The sequence below is a fragment of the Nicotiana sylvestris genome, chromosome 10 (genome assembly GCF_000393655.2).
Source record: "Nicotiana sylvestris chromosome 10, ASM39365v2, whole genome shotgun sequence".
Classification (NCBI taxonomy): Eukaryota; Viridiplantae; Streptophyta; class Magnoliopsida; order Solanales; family Solanaceae; genus Nicotiana; species Nicotiana sylvestris.
Genome location: NC_091066.1, coordinates 22,734,711 through 22,746,128, shown reverse-complemented (window position 1 = coordinate 22,746,128; position 11,418 = coordinate 22,734,711). Strand labels below are relative to the sequence as shown.

At 37.2% G+C, this 11,418-nt stretch overlaps 1 protein-coding gene across 2 annotated transcripts; it reads right to left on the bottom strand.

Moving 5' to 3' along the window:
• Nucleotides 1-371: 371 nt before the first annotated feature.
• On the bottom strand, nt 372-10,325 carry LOC104249448 (uncharacterized). Of its 2 annotated transcripts, XM_009805883.2 has the most exons (8): nt 9,964-10,325; nt 6,249-6,539; nt 6,026-6,146; nt 5,754-5,910; nt 5,371-5,415; nt 5,028-5,190; nt 2,855-3,225; nt 372-1,310 (listed from the first exon to the last, which is right to left on the bottom strand). In XM_009805883.2, exons 1-8 carry the CDS (start codon nt 10,138-10,140, stop codon nt 992-994), a joined length of 1,644 nt encoding a protein of 547 aa, XP_009804185.1. In that variant the 5' UTR covers nt 10,141-10,325; the 3' UTR covers nt 372-991. The 2 variants fall into 2 exon arrangements, with proteins under 2 accessions (XP_009804185.1, XP_009804176.1); XM_009805874.2 differs by having other exon boundaries at nt 6,026-6,539.
• Nucleotides 10,326-11,418: the final 1,093 nt, after the last annotated feature.

The window sequence follows — 11,418 nt, the reverse complement described above, 5'->3', positions numbered from 1 at the left end:
ATGCTTATCAGCTACAAACGGGCTCTAAGTTTTACTGGTACTTATCATAGAAATTACCTAAAATTACCTTATAAGTGACTTGGATAAACATGTTTCAGTTTTACGCACCACCTTCATAAGGTACTAAATTTACAGTCTTTTCAAGTCAATCATCTCTTACAGGGGGAATTTTTTTTATTTGATAAGGTAAAGATTTTATTAAAAACAGTATCAAGCTGATACTCATCTCTTACAGGGGAATTAACTCCACTTTTCATTTGACAATTTTCAATTCCACTTTGGAAGTCTAATTTTTGCAAATCCTAAAGTGCAATAAAGAAAATTCTTTCCAAACTTTGCAAATGAAAAGCAACTTTGTTATGGAAGAAAAATTAGGGTGCAACTTCCGTCAATCCCTGAAAGCATAAAAACTTGACTATCAAAAGCCCCCTCAAATTCAGAACAACTGGGGAATGAACAGTTTATGCATGCGAAAATGCATCCTTAAAATAGGAGTCTTAAGATATATTAGTACAAAGTGATGTCTAGACCAAGGATAGAGTGGTAGCTACATGAAAGCCACTGTATTCACTCTATTCCTTTTGCTAAAACATCACACTGAACATCGACTTTGACAAGGGAAATGTAGCACTAAAGACACTTTATGAAGTTCAAAACTTTGGGACTCTATTAAAGACAAGCCTATGTGCTACGCGAGAGGTTGGAACGAGTGAAATTGTGCAAGCATCAGTAGCGCTTCTAGATCCAATCAAAGTCAAAAACTGTTTCAGCTGCCTGATCGCAGAATTAGGCCAAGGGCAAACGCTGATACTCCTCATCATTTCCCTCCCAATCTCCTCTCTTAACCATCTTTCCATATCATAGATCATGCCTATGAGTTTCTTTTGGTCCAAGGCATTGAGACGTTAGCTTCTCAGCGACAAAATTTCCCAAACATATGGGAACAATGAGGGGAGAAATGATTGGGAACAGTACAGCTTCTCTCAGCACTTCAAATGATTTTGTGCAATCCAATGTTCAAATCAGAAGATATAGAAATGAGGAGTGGGATTGCATGATGCCAAACAGCTTTGAAGACTCGCTTTTGATGAGCTTTAATGGACTGAGAAGGTTTGTGTGAATTGTACCTTATGTCAAAAATGTGGATGACTGGATCAACCGACCCTGATGTTATGTACGAGCCATCAGGCGACCAAGCCTGGTTTATAAGAGCTGACTGCGAGTCACTACTTTCTTGCTTCCACCCAAAGGCTTGAACCTCTGTCTGCCTCAATCTAAAATCAAATAAGCGAAGCTGCCTCTCTATAGTCCTGCATTAGAAGCATGCAGTCATAGAATTAGATAAGCAATTTGCGATTATGCAAGTAATTGCCTCAAAAGACATATTTGTGCTAAGATTCTAACTATTACAAGATAATGGACTAATTTCATAAACAGAGCTAACCAAGAATTCAAGATTAAAAAGGAATGGTGCTTGCATTTTGAGAAAAAAGAAAGAGGACAAAAAGAGAAATCATCACAATGCAGGAATGAACCTTGAGAACCTGTACTAAGGAACACTATGTTTTGTCCCTAGAAGGCCCGTCTCTCCCTGCTTTTTGGAGGAGTGTCTTCCTAGCATTCTTAAAGCAATCTGGGATGATCATGGTTTTGATCAATTTGTCCTAATTCTCTTGACTAAAAATAATGGATCCATATTAGGTACCAAAATTCGCAGTATTCAATAAATGCTTTTTTACTATAAAGTCTAAGATTAAAGGCTTGTCTACCACGATTGAAGCATCCAACATGAAGCCACTTTATCTTCCTTCTCCTCCATATTAATTACACCAGATTCTCCTCGCACCACTTTCATTAAATCCAGAAGAATCTGGCTCTTGATTTAGTTCATAGCATCCCATTATTTCCTCGCTTTGCATAGACTCCATTCAAATGATGGTTTAATTAGACTTTTGATTCTGCTTCAACTAAAAGGTTGCAACTCAGCCACTAAGATGATAGAACCATCCACATAGATTATTATCACCTCCCTCATTTTACCAACTGATCATGATCCCTTCAACCCCAGAGGTTGAAGACATATAACTGTCAAGGCTACTATATGATGAGCTTTTTCTGGATTGGTTCTCAATATTCATTACAAAACGGGGAGCTGTCAAAAATAAACAGAAAAAGAATAAAACGGAGCTATTTAGTTTGGTTCAAGCAGTGGAAAACTTCAAACGTTCAAATATGAGCATGCTCATTCACATGACAAGATCAAAGCCAGAAGCATGTAATATTTCTATGCTTACTAGATCAGCTTAGCAGCAAAAAGAGAACCCCTGGTTCTTATATCTATTTCAAGTCTCAGCATTAGCATTGGATGGAAAACTTTCCCCTATAATTCAGAAACTCTTTGGCATTGGAACTTATGTTCCTTCAACAATTTAGGGCACACTGCAGTGAGGATCTCGAATTACACATTTATGCAATGACCCAAAACCAGTACAACTACTACTACTATTACACCTCGATCCCAAGCAAATTGGGGTCGGCAAGAAACACAACCAAATACAGTATTAGATACCCCTATAAATTATAACCAAATCATTGCTGTTCATAAGTGAAATATCTTTTTTAAGTACTTAAGGAATAACTCAATAGAGTTTATGAGAGATTTTGGGGAAATCTTCTGATAATGCATTCCTCGCGAGAATAAATATTTATGAAGAGTGCACAGTATTCCAAATAAAAGTAACAACACTATAAGAAAGAGGGACTTGCAGGAGAATGGACTGGGAACATAGCTAGGAATCAATAGTATGTAAAAATGCACCTAAAGATCATAGAAAGACTGCATTGTGAACTTTACCCTGTCTGAACCATAAAGAGATTGAAATCACACGGATTAGGTAGGACACTCATGCATTTATTTTCAATTTGATGCTTGTATTCTGCTCTTTGAGCTAGCAAATCAAATCCAATGATCCGCTTGTCCGCTCCAACAGACATCACTACTTTCTTATGCTGCAAACCGGCAACACCCATCACAGCAGAAGAATGCAAACTTCTATGCAATGCTTTAGGCTTCCACAAATTTTCTCCATCTACATTGCTCCACAGGACAGCTGCATGATCACTACCACCAGTAACAAAATATACATCTTCCCACGGCATGAACATTATGTTGTTGATTATCCCTTTAACATGAGGCTTCTCCTCCAGGAAACTTACACGCGTTTTCTGTTGATACAAAGCACATGAGAACATAACAGGAATAAGATCAAAGTAATATTTGATGCGATAAGATGCCTGGTGTGCTTTGAAATACTACATACTTAAGCCTCAAACAACTTCAGAAGCTGGAAAAAGATTTATTTTAAATTTTCAGTGGAGAAGACAGGAAAATAATGCAATAATAGTTAATAGACCTAGTTTAGTTTGGTCAAGAGGAACCTATGAGTATGAGGGTTATCTGAAGCCTCTAATATGGCAATTAACTGAAGAAAATGAAAAAAGAAAAAAGATTCTGACCTCATAGGATCATTAGGTCCATATAAATTTACAAATTAATCGTCATAAAGGTACTTCATGTGTACAGAATATTATGGACAAGAACATAATAAGAGAACAAGTAACAATACAAGTACTTTAATCCTCTTTACAGCTCAAAAAACAATAATATAAGTACTTTAATGGGATAATACATACACACCCCCTCCAACTTGTCCCGTTTTCTCAAGTGCACACTTGAACTTTACTGACGTCCCATTACCCCCCTAAACTAGTTTGAAGTGGTATTAATATCATCTTTTGTGCATATGTGGCATGGTAAGTGGTTACACATCTAGCAGGGCGCGTGAAAAGGAGAATTTAAAGTCCAATCAGCGTATTTTTTCTTTTTGCTTTTTTTTTTATCTTCTTCACTAAACCGTTAATGCTATCATCAGAAAATATATCCGGCGACCGAAATTCACTTGGTGCAAAGTCGTTCGGCCATTGAAATTCGTTCCCTTAAAGCTTCATTTGACAATTTCACAAGATAATATCTCTGACACATACTTTTCTGCTGTTTAATCTTCTGTATAAAACTATAGATACACCACAGTCAACCAACCAGACCATATTCCTCTGTTTTTCTTCCAAAACTTTCACTTTATACATTTTATCATACCCAAGCTATGCCTAATTAGCTAGTCCAAATGATATATATCCCACCACCCCTTTCATCTTTTCCACCATTTCTCACAAGAAAAGTTACTTCTTTAATTTCTTTTTTCTTCTGCAGTTTCTCATTGATAGATTTCTATTCACACATAGATGGGTTTTGATGATAAGCACAACCTGGTTTTAGGATGTGCTTTTCCTCAAATCGCTAATCAGAAATTAATCAACAATTAATTTGTGCGATTTAAGGTTGAGCGTTGGAGCTTCCTATCTACATGAGTATCGGTCATGGACGGTATCCCATTCAATCTCCCTCAGTACCCGATTCTTTTTCCATCTTTATTAAAGTGACAATGGCAGAATTTAAATAAAGTGAAAAAAAGAAGCCAAAAGATACATGTTTTAGTATAAAGAAATGAAATAAAAATGATGTGGAGAAATAGGCATGGTGCGTGAAATGCACTGCCTGACTTTAGATCTGGTGTTGGTCTTTCAAGGCGATATTAGTACCACTTTAGATTAGTTTAAGGGGGTAATAGGACCCCCACAAAGTTAAAGTGTGCAGTTGAAAAAAGGGGATAAGTTGAATGAGGTACTTATGTATTATCCCTACTTTAATTTATCAGTTTAAGGACCATTACTCAAGAAATCAAAGGCCTTCCTCATCCTTCCCTACGGCCCTCCATCAGAAAGATCAGGAAGCGAAAGTGGATTAATATACTGTTCTGGCTATAATGAAATCATAATGCAACTCAATGCAAAGGACGTAGCACGTGCCACAGATCTGTACACATGCTGTTTCATTCAAATAGGTTTTACTGTCCTATGAGCTTTGCCATACAATTTCGCCGGAGTTTATCTCAGACTTAAACCTGTACCTCTTTTCCTTTAAGATTCAGGATTGAAATTTGAGAATCCCCACCATCAGCACTATAAACCGAAAAAAGACTATTGCCTTCTGGATGCCAGGCTACATCTTCTGGCCATCTCCTATGCTTGGATGAGAGGCAATCAGTGGAACTAAGACGATTAGCAGTTGACCTGATTATCCAAAAAAAAAAAAAAGAAATAGGTAACTCAAATTATCAGAACACAAACATAAAATCAGCACTTAAACGTTATTGCTGCCTGAAATAAGATTTTGCCTTCAGAATACAGTCTCACAAATGAAAGCGATACTGATACGGCTAAGGAAGTTGACTTTTTGAAGTTTTAACATACCCTCTGCCATGTATCTGCCATAGGTTGATAATCCCATCCAACGCACTGCATATTCAAGGGTGACATAAATTAGCATTCAGGTTCAAATTAAGCTATATGCAAAACCCATTTGTTACATTCTATGCCAGATGCTCAAAATGTTTTGGAAAGAACAAAATAGGCGACTACACTGGGCATTAGCTCAGGAGAAACGAAGTGCAGTGGACATTACGTCAAGGAAAAAACATCAGCCAGCGTGTTCACACATTAATAGATACTATCAGCAGCAAGAGTTTCAAAATCAGTGACAACTCTAGAAGCAAGAAATGAAATGCATCAATAATCAAAATTGTCATTTAGCATGAGTGCCTGACCTTCACACAGACTCTTAAGCACTATTATACCTGCTTGCAAAAAGTTCATCATTCTTAGGATTTAAGATAATTGTTCTCAGCTTTCTCTTGTGTTGACTAGATATGACACAGGATGTCTGGCAGCGTATCATGCTTGCTGAAGAGCAGCTACCTATCAATGGTATCAGCTCTTTATGCTCTTTCTGCTCTGTATTAGAAAGCAAACATGATAAATATTTTCGAACTTCCATACCAAAAGGCTTTCATGCAATAGCAGTGATCAAATAAAACTAACAAAAGTCATGACATAACTACAGTATTACCAAACTTCCTTTTTGTTCCTTTAGACTGAATTTCAGAAGCTTCCTTCTCAGGGGTTCTCTGACTCTTATCTTCTTTTAACCTTGCCATACTAGTACCATGAGCAAACCCTGATCCACCAGCCTGAGAATCAGAACCACTTGAGATTTTAGGACCAGATTCTATCATCTTCAAAGGTTGAGATACTCTTGGTTTCACATCGGGAATGACAAGTGGTGGTTTCACCTGGGCCACACTGCGGGAAGTATATTCATTTTTCTGGAAAGGACTTGCCATTTTCCGATCTGGCGCTGGAGACTTCCTAAACGGTGTATTGCTGTCCTGGCGTGGTTTAGTTTCAGACAAGCTATGAGAAGAGCCCTCATTTATCTGAATGGGACTTGGGGATCTTCTTTTGGCTGTCACTGGATTCGTCCCATTCCCACGGGAGCTTGTGGATGTTGCTATGTTCTCTCGTCCCCGAAGACGAGCTAATTTCAGCTGTGTCTCCTCTAGCCTCTTCTCTGCTTGATCGAACTACACAATTCATCCAATGGAGGAGAAAATTAGGATGTCAATTTTACTCCCAAAAAGTACAAGAACAACTCTTTAAAGACACAAAAAATGTATTCCTGTAAATATAGAAATGTAAATCTTCCTCCAAGTTGCAGCTAACATTTGATGCATCATGCTGAATTTGGTGCTTCAGTGAACTGCATCAAATTAAATAGGAAAAAGAACTGCTAACATACAAGCAACTCTGTTGCACTATAATAACTTTAGCTCCTAGATGGATCTCTCTTGCTACAGGCAAAAGATAACTGAAAGCTTTTCACTCATCCAATCTATGCTTAGATATGTGTGTCAATGCATGTAAGCAAACAGTAGGAAAAAGGTATCCCGCCTCCTTCTCAGCCAGAAGGAAGCATGAAACTGCCAAAAACAGGAGTGAAAGAACAAAGACCCCAGAATGTGACATTCGTGTATAAAGAGTCAACGCAGTTGTTAGATATGCCACCGCTATTATTGCACACATAATGACATAACTGACTATAGTATTCAAAACAACCAGCTCATATTCCAATAGAAGTCCTCAAAATGACACCATTTGCCTCAAAGGTGCAATGTCACATGTTTACAACTGACATCAACTTAAAGTTGAGGAAACTGCCTTTTCTTTCGGGGTGGGGGTGAGGGTGGGGGTGGGGGTGGGGTGAAGAAGTTTGTAAAGACAGAAGAAAGAAGAGATTTGGGAATGAATTGTAATTATCCCCTCAAACATGCTGAGATTTAAATAGTTTTACAAGAAATTCAAAAAGAAAAGGAAAAAAAGTAATTCCTATAGCTAATTACACAATTACAGCCTACAGGGATCTCAAACCTTTCCCATACTAACAAGGTACAGATTATTGCATACTTACTATTTCCTAATATTGACATTTTTAACAAAGTTGAGGAAACTACTATATCTGACAGCCACTAACTGTTGCCTCAATTCTCTCCTAATATCTACTTGAACTTGGGAACTAAAGGAAGAGAATGGACAGTTTTAAGGTTTTCTAAATGTAGCATCTAGCAATTGCACCTATCTTTACCAGAATACTTTTTATCAATGGGAAGACAAAACATCCAACTAACGAGTGTATTAACATGCCGTATAAATGCTTCCCATTGAAACATCCAGCTAACAACTACATCAACAGTTCGTATTACCCCGAAAAAGAAAGAAAACAAACAAACACAGCAGTTATATTGTACCCTAATTACAGTCCTTGCTGAGGATACGCATTCTACCTTATCAGAATTTCCATGTTCTCACAAGGTTAACTTGTCCACTTGAAAACTATGGTAAGCAAGGATTCCTAAAATCAGATTACAAATGCAATGCAAACAGATTTGAGAAATTAGTGGGAATACAATCAAGCCAAATGGTCCAAGTCTTCCAACAGTCCAGCCAATGACATTCCTATCAGCGACCAAGAAAAGAAATGGTAACTCTCTGAACTTCCAACATACAGGATTTGACACAGAATTTATTTGCAAATAAGCCATAATGAAGATCCAATAGGCTGCTATGGAAGTATTTAGCATCAAGAAAAAGTAAAAGGTACGAGCTTTAAACTTTCTCTTTGCGCTTCGACAAACAGTAAAAGCTAAAAGAAGGTAAAGATGGGGGATGTCATTAATGCTCCGAAAATTAAGAGAATGACTTCGAGAATAAAAGGTAAGTCATTCCCTAGGTTGCAGTCAACATTCAACGCACATCCTTCAGTGAATTAAATGCAGGCCAGCATAAGTTGAGAGGTAATTACAACAAAGTATGCAAGTATAAATCTCTCTAAAAGCAATTCCGAAGTCCAGTAACTTTAGCTTCTAGATGTGTCTCTCGCATGCACTAGATAAATAAAAGCTTTTTACACTTTATTCATTAAATTCCATGTTTAAATACGTACGTCAATGTGTATAAGGTAGCAGTATGAAAGTGGTATCATGGATCCTTCTCAAAGAAGAAGGAAACTTGCAACTGCCAAAAAAGGGGAGAGAAAAACAAAGACCCCAAAATTCACATTCATGTATCTTTGTCAACAAGACTGCTGGGCATGCCACCACCATTACAGCCAGCTCATTTTCCAATTGACGTCCTCAAATGCCATCATTTGCCTTAAAGGTGCATTGGTTCACATAATTTTACCGACATGAACTGTGCTACATTTCATCTGTTCAGGCGTTGTAGCGACTGTTACATCTCATTACCACTAAACATTACCTCGATTCTTCATCCTCAAAAATCCTTATAACGGGGAACTAAGGTAAAATGTTGGGAAAGTTTCCAGAGTTTGCAAAAAATAGTATCTCACAATTGGACCTATTTTACTGAACCACTAGTTACCAAGGAAAGACTAAACATCCAACTAATGAGTGTATTAGCATGTCATATTATCCCCAAAAGAAAAGTCACAAACAGAAACGCAAAGAAAGCAACTAGCTTTTTACCCCAATTACCACCTGATCGAAATTGTCATGTTGCGCTCTCCAAAAAATTAAAAATTATGGTAAGCACGGATGCTTAATATCAGATCACAAATGCAATCCGATGGACAATCCAAAAACTCGAATTCGAGAAATCAGTAGGAATCAAGCGACCTAAATGGACCAATCGTCTTAAAACCCAGCTAATTAACATCGACAATATTCCGAACCAAAAAAAGGCAACTTTACCTCCGATTCAGGTGTTTTATCAACACACATTTATTTGCAAATCAAAACATTTAATGAAAATTCAATCAGCCACTATAGGAAGTATTTAACTTTTTTTACAAAGGTAAAAGGTACAAGTTTTACACCCTCTCTCTTGAAGCTTTACATTGACCAGCAGAACCAGATGTAGCAGTGTTGCAGCTGGTGCTACTGATCCCACTGCTCTTGATTTGAACTATATTATACAGTTAATCAATTTCAAACTGTATATGCGTCTGTGTGTGTTTCCAAGGGAGTACCAAACGTTGAAGGGCTGGAATGACAATCTCAAAACCGAAGTTCCAATAAATTCTCTTCACGTCTGTCTAACATCAATCAGTAGTGTTTCAACCAGTGGGAAACTGAGGCGGATCCAACATTTCAACTCTATGAGTTCAAGTTCGGGATTCTACCAAAATTCATTTGATTTACTGGGTCCGTAATCAATTATTTGTACTTCTTTAGTGAATTTCTTAAAAACATACACGGTATCTAAGTGGGTAAAGTCACCGGTTGGATTAGCTAGCTCGAATACCATGTTATAGAGAAGTATGCGTATATATAATAAGTTCCCACTAACTATCAGTCTATCACGAAGTAGAAACAATTGCATTTTCATCTATTGAAATCACTGAGTTAAAATTCAGGATCGGCCGGATCAATGAACTGCTTTTACAACAAATAAAATCATTTAGAATCAATATAAGAGCATAAATAAAAATACCTGAGAAGTGTAATAGGAGAGGCGTTGGCGAAGATGTTCGACTTCTTTAGTGCGGTGTTCAATGAGAGCTACAAGTGCTTCCTCTTGCTCCTTTCTGTTCTCTTCTTCAATTCCATTGGCTTTTTCTTCTTCGGTTTCAATCTTCGGCTTTTTCAGAACCGGAGGAGGTGTATTCATTTTTACAGAACCTTTTTTCCTCTTTGATTAAAGTATATTGGCGGCGGCGGTGACGAGACTGCCGTCTTCTTCTTACCGTCTACCGTCGTCCGACCAACTTCCGGTTCGACGAGTTCAAGGGGGATGTTTGGTGTTTATCCAGGTGCGTGTTGTGTTTTTTTTTTCTTTCCGTATAATGGGTGAAAATTATGATTTTTATTTAGTAGGTGTAAATGTTTTACTGCTAATACAAATACGTAATCGATGTCTCAAACAAATAAGAAATGATTATTACTCAAGTTTTTTTGCCCTTTTGGAGCATTAATTCATCTTCGTTCGTTCTCGTAAACTCGCAATTAACTATAAAATAGAATTAAGAAATATATGGTATATATTTATTATTTATTTATTATGCTTATGATGTAACTTTATCAAATCTTATCTAATTTTACATGGCATGATTATTTTTTAGTACTCAAAACAGGGATTATGACTATTATGAACTCAACAAGACCATGCCTTAAACTTCCGGATAACTGGTTTGTGTATGATCGAAATGAGGTATGCCCAATTACGTAGGCTCGAGAAGTCGCTTCGAGAATAAGTTCAAAACGGACCTGGCTCGAGCCCGATGGCGGAGTACAGAACTTGAAGATCAAAGCGTTCAAAGAACACCGAGGCCGAGTATGACCAACCTCGATATAATACCGTTATGGTTTAGGATTCCCTACTATAATTAGAAGTGTACCTTACTTAGGATTCTCATATTATATAAAGGGGAACCCATTCATTTGTAACGAATCTGTTAGTTTATATGAGTCCACCAAACTATAGAGTACCCAGTCCTCTATGAGTTTCCACTGAGAATACTAATGAAGCAGTAAGTAAAAGAGACACGGAATTTTTAGGTGGAAAAATCTCATTCAATGAGACAAAAATCACGACCTACACTTGTAGGCTTTCAACTTCACTAACTTGTAATCACACTGTTACAAGCCACTTTGTAATGACTCTATTACAAAGACTTCAACTCAATTAACTTGTGATACACTTATCACAAGCCATTTTGTCACTCACTAGTTACAAAGACTTTAACTTATGAATAACTCTAGTCACAACACAAACTCAAAAGGTTTGTGATTTTGGGTTTCCTAAAACACAACTTCTAAGAAAGCAAGATAGGAGTTACAATGAAGAACAAATAAAAAGATTACAACTCAACTACGGATACACATAGACTCATTGTGACACTGATCCTTTAGTGGAATTGTCTTCTTGTTCTTGACACACTTATGACTT

Coding starts and splice junctions, on each gene's coding strand:
- LOC104249448 (XM_009805874.2), bottom strand. CDS start 10,140: ATGAATACACCTCCTCCGGTTCTGAAAAAGCCGAAGATTGAAACCGAA. Junction 6,540..9,963: donor TCTCCTATTACACTTCTCAG/GTATTTTTATTT, acceptor TGAATTGTGTAG/TTCGATCAAGCAGAGAAGAG. Junction 1,311..2,854: donor CTCTTTATGGTTCAGACAGG/GTAAAGTTCACA, acceptor CTTCTAATGCAG/GACTATAGAGAGGCAGCTTC.